Source organism: Eumetopias jubatus, unplaced genomic scaffold (genome assembly GCF_037043125.1).
Source record: "Eumetopias jubatus isolate StellerSeaLion01/CBP00866 unplaced genomic scaffold, mEumJub1_p1.0 scaffold_6, whole genome shotgun sequence".
NCBI classification, from domain to species: Eukaryota; Metazoa; Chordata; class Mammalia; order Carnivora; family Otariidae; genus Eumetopias; species Eumetopias jubatus.
In genome coordinates this window covers 58,538,242-58,555,199 of record NW_028274812.1, presented here as the reverse complement: position 1 = coordinate 58,555,199, position 16,958 = coordinate 58,538,242, and the positions used below count along the sequence as shown (strand labels likewise).

Sequence of the window (16,958 nt, the reverse complement as noted above, 5' to 3'; positions counted from 1 at the left end):
GTACTAATCACTTTTTAGACACAGCTACCAAGTAAACCCACTTTAAAAAGCGGCCATTAGCTTGCCGCTACTTGCTGAAACTGAATGACTGGGCGCCTGGGTGGCTCAGTTGGTTGGGCAACTGCCTTCGGCTGTGGTCATGATCCTGGAGTCCTGGGATCGAGTCCCACATCGGGCTCCCTGTTGAGCAGGGAGTCTGCTTCCCTCTCTGACCCTCCTCCCTCTCATGCTCTCTGTCTCTCATTCTCTCTCTCTCAAATAAATAAAATCTTAAAAAAAAAAAAGAAAGAAAGAAACTGAATGACTGATCCACAGAAATCTTGGGATTCCATGGCCTGATGAGACTATTTTGAGGTAGGTCAACTTGGAATTTATAACTAACAATGTGGGAAAGACCTCAAAAGTTTCTCTTGTCAAATTGAAATAGTGTATTTAAGAACTCAGCCAGGCAGGCAGCTGTGACATCTTGGCTTTACATGAAAAAAGGTAGCTACACCTTTGGTGGCAATTTTATCCCCCACCTTACAGCTTGAATTGCAGCTGCGAACTCAATAGGAACCTTGATTCAGAGAGGTTCTTCTAAATGCCTGGGCTTGGTTCCCTGACAAGTTGAAACATGACAGTGTTCACTGGGCTCCTATAGCTATCCAGCTATCAGTGCTAGCTATGCAGAACCAAAACTGGGCAAGATCATTCTTACTAGTGGGCAGAGCTCAAGGCCATTAGCTATAACTCTAGCAATGATTCAAGCTCTTGCCAATGGCTTGGGTTTTAGGCTGCCCTTTAGAAAGCTAAAGATTGGCAGATACCCCTCTTTTGAGCCACGAACTATGGAAACAAGTTGTGGCTCTTGATTGGAAAGTTTGGATTGCTAATGAATTCAGAATTTAAGCCTATTAACTGCTATATTGTTTTTTCTCATTCATAGTGTGAGTCTCAAATATTCCATGAATCTTCTCCTAACCACTCCATTGATCTCTTCCTCATACAATTCGTTGTGTTCTTATAGTTCCTCTGAATATTTCTTGCTTCAAGGACTCTTATAAAAGCTCTGGGAGGGATCATGCCTAACTGTCTTTGCATCCCTATTCTGTCTAGTCTACCAGTAAATACTGATTGATAGATCCTGTCATATTATTTCACAGCTGAGAAGATAAAAGCTGATTTTACTTTACTATGGGATATATTTATGCAAACTTTTTAAACTGGTGAAGGAATAGTAATTACCTTCTAAAATCATGGTTATTTGTTACTTTAAAATTTACTCTTTGTTTGACATTTTTTTCTTTACATCTACAGAAAGATAATCTGATTGATTATTGCTCCCTTTTAATCCTACATGGAAAAACTACATGAATGTATGAAAAAGATAGGAATCAGTAGCCTTGAAATATGGTAGCATTTTCTCCAACATATTACTTAATATTTGATATCAGAGGTTCCATTTGAATCATTCAGATTAAAATACTTATGAAAAGGGAACTTAGGGACACCTGGGTGGCTTGGTTGGTTAAGCATCTGCCTTCGGCTCAGGTCATGAATGCAGGGTCCTGGGATAGAGCCCAGCATCAGGCTCCCTGCTCAGCGGGGAGTCTGCTTCTCCCTCTCCCTCTCCCTGCCGCTCCCCCTGCTTGTGCTTGCGTGCATGCTCTCTCTCTGTCAAATAAATAAAATCTTTTAAAAAAAGGGGCGGGAAGCTTATTTTTCCTTATCCTCAAAATGCAAAATATATCATTTGCTTTTCAGAAATTAAATTAAAACAAAGCAGTACTTTATTGCCCCATTTCATGTTTTAATAGTTTATTTTCAGAAAATAGTTGTATTTGTCCTGAAGTTAATCTATAAGTTTAGATCAAATAAAACTCTTTGCATGTGTATCTCAATCTTTATATTCTTAAACATAATGACCACAGAAATTCTATGGATTTACTTTATTGCTTATCATTGTGTTTTATTTGATTAGTGATGTATTTCATATGTCATATATTTCCTTATACAAAAATTACAAAATTTAGGTAAAACCATAATTCTATAACTATTGACAAACATTACTAATATTTTGCTTGATTTCTTTCCACTAATGATTTTATACTTTTAAAAGTTTATATTATAGAACTTTTCAAACATGAACAAATAGAAAAGGAAAGTGGGGGGGGCAATGTACCTATCACCAACCCTTGAAGATTAGAAAACTCTTCACCAATCTCATTTCATTTCAACTCTCATCAATTTTCTTGCCACCTGTATTATTTTGTAGCAATTCCTAGGCTTTATATCATGTCATATTTTTTCATAAGTTTATGTATAAATAGTATTTATCACTAAGAAAGGGACTAAATTTTTTTTAAATGGCCACTCCCTCATTATCCCACAGGAAAAAAAAAATATGATTCCTAATGACATCAAGTATTCAACCAACAGTATTTATTTACATTTTTCTGATTCTGATTGCTTTATAGTATTTATTTACTCATTCATTACAATTTACTTGTTTAAATTGGGATCTAAAAATTCTCTTTAATTTGTGATCGGTTGATATATCCCAAGACCCATTTTAATCTGTAGATTCCCTCTCTTACTATGTTTTTATTTAGTTGAATTCATGTTTAATATTGTGTGTTTCTATATCCACTGACATTATTGGCATTCATTCCCTTTTATCAGAGATATCATAAAATTCTATTTAACAGTGGATAGTAATTCTTTATTGTTATACCCCGATTTATTAACAATTCCCTTTTGAGGCATGTAGGCTACTTACAGTTCCAGATTATAGGTGATCTTGGGGGAATACATTTGTATATTAGCCTGTTTCTGATTTAGAATTATTTCTTAAATATTCTAGGTTTGACATTCCAGGGTTAAGTATTAAGGATATATTTAAGGCTCTTGCAGTCTGGAACAGATGGTCCAGTTCCATTCAATAGAAAAATTTCCTTGCTTATGATCTCTGTCTTAAATTCTTTTATTTAATCCTTCTATGAAATCCTGCTATTTGACACTTAATTTTATTGTATATGCCCTTTAGAAAAAAAAAAAAACTCATTCTCTCTGGTTTTAGCAGAAAGAGAGAAAGTGAAAAAAAAGAAAGAAGGAAGGAAGGAAGGGCAGTTTGGATAAAATAATAGATGGAATATTCTAACTTTTTTCTTAGAGAACTTTTTATTATTATTTGTATCCAGTTTTCTACTATCAAACACTATTGTAACTGCAATAGTATTGGAAAGACTTGTTTGCTATTTTACAGTTTTTGTTTGTTTGTTTTTGCTTAACCTTTATATTCAAATTTACCTGTGAGTTACCCAAGTCTCTTTAAATACATGGTGATGATATATTGTTAAAATCTCATGAACAAATATGGAATGACCTTAATTTTTGTTAACAAACATGGGGAAGTGGTCTAAGTTCAGTTATTATACCTGAATTATTTGGAAAATCAAATAAGCTAGAAAGAAATTGCTGTTCCCAGTGATATTTACAGAGGGCATAAAGTCATTCCTATTAATCAATGGGTGATTTTTGTATAGGCAGGAGATCACATAGGTGTTGTGGGAGCAAGGTCATGTCACAGGTTCAGAAATATTGTGCACAATGTAATCTTTTTTTTCTTCTATTATTATTGTATAATACTGAGTCACAATATCATGGGATCAGTGTTTTGATTAAACTTTTAATCAGCAGTTAGATAGGTATTTTAACAAATTCTAAGGCCCAAGTAGTTTTCTTGCAGTTGAATTTGAGCACAATAATATTTGAGGATCACATTTATAGAATAAAGAGAACAAATCAGAATGGAATTTTAATTTTAGCGGAAAAAACACACTGAGAATGACATGAGAGGTGCAGTGACACAAATTTTCTCTTCTAAATCTGATTCTTTTTGTTTATGGTTGGAATGTGTTTTCATGTGATGTTTCTATAATCAGTGAGATTTTCTGGAGAGGATCAACAGGATGATTAATGTGGGAGAAGGTCTGGAGGGTTAGAGACATAGTCGCTGCTCCCCTGGCCTAGTCAGCTTGCTTCCACCGCCAGAGCCTTTGTAACTCACGATCTCCTCCACCAGGAGAACTCTGCTCACACCCTCCCAGGGCTTTATCTCTGACTTGACTGAAATCTGGACTCAAATGTCAGGACGGTGGAGAGGTTCCTCTGTCCATTTTATAAAAATAAGTGCCCTCCTTTCTCCCTAGTCATACTCTGATCCTCTTACTGGCTTTACCTTCACTCATTAACATTCTTTTACTACCTGAAATTACATCCTCTAATTTTTTCATGCTTAGTGTCTGTCTTCTTTTTCACTTTGGCTCTGCCAGTACTATGAACATCAGAACTGTCACTCGAGAATAAATATTTGTTGAATAAATTAGTGAATTGTTTAATAACAAATTGTTTAATAAATTAGTAAATGAATGACTTAGGATAGATGGCAGGATTTTAAGTTCCTTCATACCTCAAAAATTTTAACAGATATTGAATAAATCAGTATAGTTAAAACTTTACAAAACTTAATGATTAAATAGTACAGATTCAGGGAATTTTATTAGTCATGGGAACCATGTTAAAGAATTAATTGTAAAGATACCCACATGCAACACCAATGATGACTAGCTGTTATATCAATATAAATATTTTTATTACACAAAGTTCTTTCTTACCCTGTATATTAACAGTTTACCCATTTAACAAATACTAATATGTTCTAAGTATGAGCATATGATACAGATTTTGAATGTAGAGATTTAAGTAAATTTATATTTTAATTTGACCCATTCAAAGTTAGGTTTGCTTAGTAATTCAGCATATGATGTAAATCTATTTATAAACCAAGGTACGTTCTATGGAATAAAGAGTTAAAAATCCATGTTCTGTCAGAAGATATACTGAAGATCTTGTTATAATTTATTCTCTAGAGTATTTAAATGAGTGTAACAAATGCCTTCAGGTGAGACTAATGAGACTGTATAGGAAAATCAGTGTTTATTTTTATTTTAACTGGGAAAGGGAATAGAAGAGGTTGAGCTAGGTGTGCCTTCCAGTTTACTCACATGGTTTACAAGTGTTACCATTCGACTCTTCTTATTGCTCTCATATTGATTACTCTAAAGATCACTTTAATTTTAAAATTAAAAGTTTAATTTAAATTTTAAGTCATAGTTTTAAAAAAATCTAGTAATAAAGAATAGATAATCAGAAGCTATAAGACGGGTTATATTACTGGCATTTTTCCCTCTTGAATCCATTGCACTTTTTGTAAAACACTAACAAGTGTTTGTGTATAGGTCCCATTTCAACTCTGGGTTTTTGCAAAATTAATGTAAATTCTAATAAGGAATATCATTTTATAATAATCCATTAGAGCAACAAGTGGGCAAGCCAGTAAAATTATAGCATAACTGTACATAGCTCAACTTATTCATACACACTTCAGCTGAAATACTTATTAGACCTTTCCAATTGCTTGTTTCCATTGCCATGGTGAGCACCTGAGAAATGAGACTATCCTAAATACCTTTGTATCCTATACTTTGCCCCAGGCCTGGTGCAGAGTGAATCTTGATAATATTTTGTCAAGGAATATTTGTTATTGTGGCAAACGTTCTAAATACATTGATTCTAAAATTATTTTTAAAATTATTTGAAATTAATTAACATCCAGTTTTAAAATGAACTGATCGTAATAAAACATTTTATATCATTGATTACTTACAGCAGTTATAATTTACCTATTATTTTAAAATAGATCCTGAGAATTCAATGTGCTTAATCCATTATCCACTGAAGAACAGTTTACAGAGCAGAATTACAAGTTCACAATTGCATTAGGAAGTTTCCCTATAGTTCATAGTCATCCATCTTAGTGCTAGTAGTTGTTTCGTGGTCCACTGGTTGTGATCCCGTAGCGTGTAAACTGGGAAATGAAAAAAGATTTAGCAGAAAATATATAGGTGAAATAATACCTTCAACCAGTAACAAGAAATTGTGTAAATGTTTTATAGGTTCAAGGAATAACATGAGATTTTAATACTATTTTGGGTTGTTTCTATTTTCTATTTGAAACTTTTAATATAAATTTGTTTCAAAGAAGCCATTCATTCTCTCTCTTTTCAACAGGTTCTTATTTGCTTGATAAATATATAATAACATTAAGTTTGAGTAATATTGTGGATTTTTCCTTGTTTTTTTATGTATGTTTAAATATATAACTATAAGGATTATAGAATATAATAGAATATTTTTCACATTTGGGTGATTCTCTTGGACAGAATAAAGTGTTTTCATTTATATTATAATTTTAAAAGATATGACTTATTTTTAAAATCAGGAAATCTATATACCCAAAATGCACAACAAAAAATGTCAGAGAAACCATCTTTCAGTGCTTTGCTCATGAATAACAGATATACTAAATTCCACTTTGAATTATTGATATGAAGATTTCAGATTATTTTTCATTGAAATTTAGTTTTCTTGAAATTATCAATGTGGAAAACACTCCTCAATTTCCGTGTACTCAATTTTTTCAAGGGAGCTAAATTAATTAAACTACTACATTAGTCTACATAAGTCCCGTGGAATACTGAAGGGAGAAAGGAAGATATCATAACAATTCTAGTACAGAAATATTAATATTTATAAGCCATCCAGTTGAGAGTTCACAACAAAATCAGAACTGAATGTGAGGAACACAACACAAAACAAAAGCCATTAAATCCCCTTCAACCCTCACTCCCCCCCACAAAAAACCATCAAACTCTAGAAATACTTTGGAGCCATGGATCTTCTGAAGAATTACCGATTGAGAAGTTTATTTTTCATTCTGGTATTAAAGGCAAGCTTGGTAGATGTAGTCAATATCACTTGAAATTATCAGCAGGCTTACTTAAGCATCAATAAAGTAACAGCTGCGGCTTGTGTTTAATACTGCCGCCTGTGTTTAATTCTTTCTTAATTGTCCCTGTTCAGGCCTTTCATGTATAAAAGAAATCTCCATATTTTATAACTAAATTGCCCACTGTACACTATGTACAATGTGGTTAGTACTTAGTTTGGTGAAAAGCAACTGAAGGCATATTTCTAAAATATAAGATTATGTTTTTGTAAAACTACAAATAGATATTAGTTTGTATACTGTATGTAACATATATAATTTGAAGTTAGGTTTTCACATATATGAAACATGTAACTTTAATCTCTTTACATGTTTTTCTTAAACATAATCTAGTGAGTACTGACTAACATAATGGTATGAGGGAACTTCTTGTTTATTATAAAAACTGAAGTCCAGTTTATCACAGAAACATGAAATAGTTTATCAGTTTTTTAATTATTTTTGTTATATAAAAATAGAAATCATGCACATGGAAAATCTCACTGTTGTAAGAAAGTAAACTTCTGTAAAGAAGTTTAGGGAAGTACTGGGAAAAGAATTAGCAGTAAGGATAGTTTTATGCATTCACTCAATCATTTAAAAATATTTAAGACCCAGACACTGTAGTAGGCACTGGAGATGCAGAAGTGGACAAAATGGAGAAACTCCTTACTCAAAAGAGACATACTATTGGAAGGAGACCAACAAGAAATGACATAATTTCAGGTCATGATAAGTTTTATGAAGAAACTGAAAACATGGTAAGGAGATAAAGAGTGATAGATTGAGTGGTCAGCAAGATCCCTTTGAGTGACTGATATGAGAACAGACACATAAGAACATTTGAGTGAGTGAATAAGGCCATGTAGATGTATGAGGGACAAGCTTTCCAGGCAAAAGGAAAAGCAAGTACAAAGCCTTGAGCCAGAAATGTGTACACGTTTAAAGATTAGCCATGTGACCAGAGTTAGAACAAGAGTGATCTTACTAAGACCAGGAGAGTGATAGGAACTGATATTGATTAAATAATTAGGGGCCATCTCTCATAGAGCTTTGTTAGGCCAAGATTAGGTTTCATTCTATGTGTGCTAGAAGTCATTGGAGAATTCTGAGCCAGAAGTGATAATCTGGTATGTGTTTTATAAAGAACTTGTCTTTGGATGAAGAACAGACTCTAGTTGGGCAAGAATGAAACCAGGGGACCAATGAGGAGGCCACTGCAAGCATGTAGGTGGTGTGACTAGGTGGATAGTGATGGAGGTGGTAAGCTGTGTGTACAGAAAGTGAACTACGTTTCCCTAAAAGTGCACACAGAGGTGAAAGCATGCGTTCACAGCACTATGAAGAGTTTAGGAGAGTGTGGTGTCACTTAAAAGTAACATTAAAATTAATATCATAATTAACTAGCTTAGTTTTTTTTTTCTTAACATATATTGCATTATTTGTTTCAGAGAAAAAAAAAGAAGAAGATAGCAGGAAGGGAAGAATGAAGGGGGGAAAAATCAGAGGGGGAGACGAACCATGAGAGACGATGGACTCTGAAAAACAAACTGAGGGTTCTAGAGGGGAGGGGGTGGGGAGATGGGTTAGCCTGGTGATGGGTATTAAAGAGGGCACGTTCTGCATGGAGCACTGGGTGTTATGCACAAACAATGAATCATGGAACACTACATCAAGAACTAATGATGTCATGTATGGTGATTAACATAACAATAAAAAATTTAAAAAATATCATAATTAACTAGCTTAAGTGTCTTAGCTAAATCAGTTAAAATATTTACAACTTATTCAAATGCACTTACCACTATATTTTACCCATTTTCCTAAGCACTCCACAACATTATGGAAATGAAAAGTATTTAGAACTGGTTTTCCATTGTTAAATTACAAGAACTTTCAGAAGCATGCTTAAGATGTTTCACTGACCAGAGCTTGTATTATAAAATAATATCATAAAGTTCTTTGAATACTAGGACTTCATAAAGAAGGTTTTCTCAACATGATCAAATTTGGAGTCATTGTGACATTCATGAAGATATGCTTTGTTATCTAACTTTTGTATTAGGTAATTGGAAATTAGACCAATAAATGTTACCATTGTTCTATAAAACTTTAATCAAAACATTGCTATTACCTATATAACTCCCTAAAAAGAATATTCTGTTCTCCCCTAGATGGGTTAGTTCACTAGAAATTACATTAATGTACAAATAAATCTTATTTCTAGAGTAAGATCAGTAAAAAATTTTACTTTTGAAATTCTCTGCGTGATTTACTTTGAAAATTTTAGTAATTTAAATTGTATTTTAGTAAGTTGAAACTGTATTTAGCAAACATTTACCAAGGAGTTCCTTGGTGTCAGATTTTGTCCAATGCCCCAGGGATGTTAGATTGATTATTATGATAGTAAAACAATTTGGAAGAGTTCCCCATAGAATGATTGATAGAATATTAAATAAAAACATATTAATAAGATAGCTGCTGGCCAGCCATCTTTGTGAAATTTCCAGGGAGGGATACTTTATGATTTTCTCAATTCAGAGCTACATGCTTTGATTGAAGGGCATGTCTGCAGGTTCCCAAGTGCCTACACTCTCCAGAACAAGGATGACACAATTACAATATGTATGTTCAGGTGTCTCATATTAGTTGACTTGTATGTGAAAAAATTAGAAACAATACAACATAAATATAGTTCCAATTAAATTATATGGTTAAGTTTAAAAGTGCTATAAAAATTCACTCAGGAGAAGTTAATGTGTATGGATTGTTCAAAGAGGGCTACATAGGAGGAAAAGAACCAGAGATGTGTCCTATAGAATGTGTATAGTGAAGGAAAGGGAAGATCATTTTGGTCAGGGAAATATAGAAAAAATAAAGCAGAAGAAATAGTAATGATGAATTTGCACAGAAAAATAGTGAGAAATGAGTATGGTCAAGTCATCTTTGGAGCCATATATCCCTTAAACTCTCACAACTCTGGATTTTCATCTGTAAAAAAGAAAATCACACTACAAATTTGGTAGGACTGTTGTGAGGATTAATGGAAGTGATATGAGCAAAGAATATGGTCTTGGCCCATAATGGACACATTTAATTTAAGCCACTTCAATGAGATTTTTTTCCCCTGCTGTTGCCACCCTCTCAATTCTGACCTTTGTCCTCTCAGACTCTATCTTCAAAACACAACACGAGTGTAATCATTTAAGCTTCACTGACCCGATCAGGTAGAAGTGAGCTCTTCTTTCCTTTGTGCTATTCATATGACACATAAAAGTTTACTTATTTATTTTTCTTTGGCTGAAATAGATTTTTTAAACAATTTTGACCATTGGATTTTCCTAATGCAAGATTACTTTATTACTGTATTCTTTAAAATAAAACACGAGGGCACCTGGGTGGCTCAGATGTTTAAGCGTCTGCCTTCAGCTCAGGTCATGATCCCAGGGTCCTGGGATCGAGTCCCGCATCGGGCTCCCTGCTCCTTGGGAGCCTGCTTCTCCCTCTGCCTCTCTCTCTCTGTCTCTCATGAATAAATAAATAAAAGCTTAAAAAAAATAAAATAAAATAAAACACGAGTGAAGGTAAGGAGTGCACTTGTCGTGAAGAGCACCCGGTGTTGAATGGAAGTGTTGAATCACTATGTTGTACACCTGAAACTAGTATTACACTGTATGTTAACTGGAATTTAAATAAAAACTTAAAATCTTAAAATAAAATGAAATACCAATTACTAAATCTATGTTCATGAAATCATAACCTTTACCTACAGAGATAAAAAGTTCTTGGATTATGCAATTTATGATCAGGCTCTTTTCTCCAATGGCTTAGTCTTTAATAACATGGCAGTTGATAGGAAAATATCACATCTGTCATTATAAACATCTTTAATACAGCATCTTGATTATATTTCAAAATTATTATATTATTAATAGACTTGTAATGAAGTTAGATTTTTTTCATAGAGAACGCTATTATGTACAAGTAATGTTCTTTACTACTGCAAGATAATCTGGGGTCTGATTGTTTAAATGAATTTAAAAAACATATTTGGTGTGTAATTAGAGACTGCTTATTTTTGATGATTGATGTTTGATAAGTTTTGTGTGATCTATTAATAGTAACAACTAAGTTCTAATTAATTTCGTCAACATAACATTAAATACTACTAACTGAGGATATGGTTAAAACAACCTGTTATTTTAAAAAATAAATATTTTTAAAGCAGTTTTAGGGTTATAGAAAAATTGTGCAGAAAGTAGAGTTTCTATACTTCTCCCATTCTACCCTCCGCCCCACAGTACCCCTTATTATTAACGGCTTCCATCAGTGTAGTACATTTGTTACAATTGAGCCATTATTGAGACATTAGCTAAAGTCCATAGTTTACATCAGGGTTCACTCTTTGTGTTGTACAGTTTTATGGCTTTTGATAAATGCACAGTGTCATGTACCCACCATTATGATTTCTTACAGAATAGTTTCACTGTCGTAAACATCTTCTCCTTCCACCTATTTGTCACTCTGCTCCCTGAGTCCTTGGGGCAGCTACAGATCTTTTTATTGCTTGTATAGTTTTGCCTTTTCCAAATGTCATATAATTGGAATCATATCATATGTATGTAGCCTTTTCAGACTGGCATCTTTCACTTAGCAATATGCATTTAAGGTTCTTCCATGTCTTTTCACACCTTGATAGTTAATTTCACTTTATTGCTAGATAATGTTCTGTCATATGGATGTACCACAGTCTGTCAATGCATTTATTTTTTCTTTGACTAAATGTCTAAAACTCTATCTTTTGTTTCAAATGACTGATTTCTTTTATCATTGAAAGTATTTTACTGTGTAATGTTTTGTCTTTTTTTCCATTTTATATTTGGAAGAGAAATTTTATTTTAGGCAATACTAAGTAAATTTTAAAATTTACTGGGCATCTGGGTGGCCCAGTCGGTTGAGTTTCCGGCTCTTGGTTTTGGCTCAGGTCATGATCTCGAGATCGAGCCCATGTCGGTCATGAGATCGAGCCCGTGTCGGTCATGAGATCAAGCCCTGTATCCGTCTCTGCACTCAGCGTGGAGTCTGCTTGAGATTCTCTCTCTCCCTCCCTCTCTGCCCCATTTATGCACCAGCGTGTGCTCTCTCTTTAAATCTTTAAAAAAATTTGGTGTATGTTGGGGCACCTGGGTGCCTCAGATGGTTAAGCATCTGCCTTCGGCTCAGGTCATGATCCCAGGATCCTGGGATCGAGTCCTGCATTTGGTTCCCTGCTCAGTAGGGAGCCTGCTTCTCCTTCTCCTCTGCTGCTCCCCCTGTTTGTGCTCTCGCTCTCTCTGTCAAATAAATAAATAAAATCTTTTAAAAAATTAAATAAAATTTGGTGTATGTCTAGTCAGTCATATTAATATATGCCTATTAAACAACTTTTTTTGGAATAATGTTGTAGTTTTGTCTTAACATATGTTATTTTAATTGTTTCCTAAGTTTTGTTGACACTGATGATGAATTTTAAAATATTTTACTAATTTAAATCATATTCACTTATATGCTTTACATGTGGTAAAATTTTGCTTTTCATGTGCCTAGGATGAGGGAGGTTACAAAGGAGCAAACCACCATGTTGTCCATTTTTTACTAGAATCTTTGTTTCTTAAATGATTACTTTCTTTCCTTAACAAACTTGTTTACTTTTTCAAACCATCTGTACTTCCTTCCCTTCTGTCTTAGAGAAAATACTATCTCTTCCTTGTGGAAAATATTCCATCTGTATAAACTTTTCACCTAACCCTCAAAATTCTCAGTGACTGTAATCTATTCATCACTGTCCTTGCTTCTATATAGTCCCCTTTCCCATCTCTACGAACTCCTTAATAAATGAATGAATGAATGTTTCCATGATTCCATTTCTGACTTCTGAGGTGCATGTCATGGTTGGTTTTGGGTTTAGTTTCCAAAAGCTCGGGGTTTATGTCCTGGTTCCAATGCTCAATTAGCTCTATGACCATGAACAATTTTTTGACTTCTCATGCATTCCGTTTCCTTACCTGAAAATGGGAATAAGAGTAGGATTATATAAGGATTAAGTGTGACAATGCATGTAAAGTTCTTAGCACAGTGACTGTTGCATAGCAGATGCTTAAAGGACATTAACAGTTACTATTGCTAAATTGATATTTTCTTTGATTTATGAATATGAAATATGATGATATCCTCTCCAGGGCCCTTAAGACCTGTTTTTTCCCCCTCCTACTTTTTAGAGAAATGTTTTTCTCTCTCCACTGCTACTCAAAGATACTCTATTCAGGCATCTGACTGCTCCCTCTTCCCCATATACATCCAACACACAGAGGCATACACGCACATACCCAGAATAATATTGTCAATAAAGTTAGCTTCTTCGAGAAGTTTCTTTTTTTAAATTCTCCAACAATCCTTGCTGTAAGGAAACTGTGGAGGCCCAATTTCATTATTTTGTACACTTTTCTGTAGCTCACTACAAGGAGCACTTATTTATTCTTTGAAAGCCCAGTGTGTTTATGAAAATAAAAGGAATGTAGAAACAGCTTCCTATCGTATATGGGAATAGATGCCTTTATTATTTTAAAATATTATAATTATTTCTTTCAATATATTGGAGTTTAAGTTCATCCTGACAGATGGTTATAACATGATGAGTGAAAAGCATTAGTAATTTAACATATTTAAGCTACCGTGGAAAATTAGCAACTTTGTGAAAATTGAAAAACTCATTTCCTGATGCGATTTAGGCAAAGCTGCAAGGACTTTCATTAAATAATAGAAAACAAATTAGAGGGATAGAAACAGAACTCAGAGGCAGTAAACACAATCACATTAAAAGTTGATTTTCAAAATGTTAACTATTTAAAGACTAAAGTCTTTGAACTGTACTTTATAGTTTTATAACCAGGAAAACATGTTTCTTGATTATCACCTAAATAATTTGAAGTAGATATTATTATTATTACTATTTAGAATCTGACCAAGGTATTTAGCAAGTAATAACTGATATTAAGTGTCTTTTTAAGTTTAGATTAAAAATAATTGTAAGATCCCATAGCATAATAATTCAGGTACTGAATGTACAATAGTTTCTTCAGTTTTTTCATTCTGTGCAGTTTTTTTCTTTCTCTATTATGGCAATAAATTCTGGTTTGCTAATCTAGAAGGACAAAAAAATGAGTAGCAGAAAAAGCAGATGCTTTAATTGAGTCAAGAATGCTTTAAATGTTAATGTAATACTTACTCAGACAATTCTTAAGTGTAAAGTATTTGTTTTGTTTGATTTGGATACTGACTTCGTTCTTGAGACTTAGAACCAATTTTCCCCCCTTTTCTTCTGTTTCTCTCTACAGAAAGCTGACCTTGCAGTTGCCCCACTGGCTATTACCTACGTTCGAGAGAAGGTCATCGACTTTTCCAAGCCCTTTATGACACTTGGAATAAGTATTTTGTACCGCAAGCCCAATGGTACAAACCCAGGCGTCTTCTCCTTCCTGAATCCTCTCTCCCCTGATATCTGGATGTATATTCTGCTGGCTTACTTGGGTGTCAGTTGTGTGCTCTTTGTCATAGCCAGGTAACATGCTCACTTTTGTGATTTTTTTGGCAATTGTTACCTCCTTTTTCTAACTAATAATTGTCAAAAGTCACAATAATTTTACTTTTCCTTTTCTTTATCTCCCTTTGGGTACTGAAGAATAATGAACTTTGAAGAGTCACATAATTTATTAAAATATACTAGCTGCTGTTTTGGGCAGAATGCATGCTGGTTGTGTCAGTAAGCTGTAAGTTTGGTAGAGTTTACTCTTTTTAATCAGCATTCTAAAAGCAGTCCAAATAATTCGGACATAAAAATTATTTCCTCATTTTGAAGATTTCTCTCGAGCCAGAGAGCACAATAATATATTTTACTAATTTGAACTAATAAATCAGTCATAAGAAAAAACCAAAGTGGTAAAATTTAAAAGGAGGCTTTTTTTAATGAACCATTAAAAATAAGCATTTTAACTATAAAAAGACTACCATTAATTTCCACATAAAATTTCTCATTTTTTCACAAAATAAATATAATGTATAACTACAGATATTTTTTGCACTATCATCAAAATTAAATATTAAGTAAGAGGGTTATTTTTTCAATGATATTATGTAGGTTCTTCTGATAAATTTACCACTAAGGATATTTATCATTTCTTGAACATATCCTGTTCTCAATGAAGTCATGTATTTGTTCCTAGCAGTAAAAAAACGCTTAGTTCATTCCATTAAAAAGGGAATGAAATCACTTCGAGAAGTAACATAATATTTTTGATATAAGTACATTTTTATAGTTATACACCGATATTTTTTTATATTTACGTATAAATGCCATGCAAATTTATAATTTTCTACCTAATTGGTTTAATATTAACACATGAGTCCTTCAGATAAGTATCATTTGTGTTTGGCTGAAAATTTGTATTGGAACAATGTGTACATATAGCATTTGTAGCTGTATGGTAGATCATGTTAAAATTTTTATTTGAAGTTGAGAATTTTCCCCCCAAAATGAGAATTTGGAGTATGAAGTTCACAAATTTTTAGCTCCAGCTTTTTCCATATCTGTGAATATAAAACAACCTTTTCATTTTTGAACATCTTTGCATCAGTTACATATTTTTTTATAGTGACCAATATAAGCCATCCTGTTTTATATGTCTTCAGATAAACAAGTTCAAGGATTACAGTTTAAATAATTCAATGGCTGGAGAACTCTACAGCCTGCCCACAGGCAGACAGAAAAGTAAATACTCCAAAGTATAGAAAAAGCCTTTCTTCCTGTCTGCAGGTACACCTGCTCCTTCTTAATCAAATTAATGAAAGTTCCCAGGAAGGATAAAATCAAAACTTAAAGGTAAATGTCCTGAGACCATTCTGAGGCAATTTGTGTAGGCATCAATCAAGCTGAATTAAGTCTACTGTAGTTTCCAGGGGACCTTAAGTAGAGACTATTGAGTTACCTCAAATTTGTATTAGGAATTTCAGATATTACTAATTTTCTGAGCCCAAATCTTCTGAGATTACATTCAAAAGCAAATACTGAGACATCTGAATTCTTTCCCAGCTTAAAAGTACATTTGCAGTTAGAGGCATGTGGTTTGGCTATGCACTCATTTAATTTTCAAAATATTTATTTAACTCTCAGTTTGATAAACCATCAAAAAAATAATAATATAACATCTGTATAATTATTGTAACCTGCACTAATTTTACACAGAATAAATACATTCATGTCATTCTTAATGAGAATATGACATTAATTCATGTGCCATTTATTAGTGTCATTAAATTCTAGAATATTACTGTTATATTTTATTAGTAGTTATTAAATGAATAGATTTGAAAGTGATTCTATTTCAGCATCTTATTCAACAATGTGAAAACAGTCTCATACAGTTTCAAAAATTAAGTATAATATCTTCATTTATGAACAAATGATCATATGCTAAATAATAAACAATGTTAGATATCCTATATTAAGTAATAAATAATATTAGATATCTTGGTAAATAATACACAATATGAAGACAAATCATTTGCAGATTGTCTCTGAAATATTTTGTTCAATTCTCAATATTAAAATAATCTTGTATAAATATTGCTAAATTTAAAAACCACACACTAAAAACTCAGGTTAAAAGAAAATTTCTTGAATAGAGTCCATTTAACTTCTAAATTGAACCTCCAAAGCTAAATAAATTTATAAAATTAAAATCTACTTTACTTCAATAAAAAAATACACTCTGATATGGTATTGAACTCTTATTACCATGAAAGAAGTTCATGACGTGCAAATGCAGACAAAATGTCCAAGTTTCAACTGCAGAACTTAATTACCTTCCTAATTTAAGTGGCATTATGATTATTTGTTATCAATTCAAAATAAATGTAGTATTTTGATTTTTAACCTATGAATGAGGACTACATCTTATGTCATATAGAGATCACTGATGAACTTATTAACATTATTATTAATGTCAAAATAAATATGGCATTTTCTTTATCTGAATGTATATTTTTGTCTTTA

The 16,958-nt window shown here is 32.9% G+C and overlaps 1 protein-coding gene across 3 annotated transcripts in view; it reads left to right on the top strand.

Moving 5' to 3' along the window:
• Positions 1 to 16,958, top strand: part of GRIK2 (glutamate ionotropic receptor kainate type subunit 2) — a 672,482-nt gene that overhangs the window by 491,825 nt on the left and 163,699 nt on the right. For all 3 annotated transcript variants that reach the window (XM_028104281.2, XM_088024271.1, XM_028104282.2), the window contains exon 11: positions 14,245 to 14,468. In XM_028104281.2, coding sequence (XP_027960082.1) covers positions 14,245 to 14,468 — 224 coding nt within the window. The remainder of the gene's footprint in view (positions 1 to 14,244; positions 14,469 to 16,958) is intronic.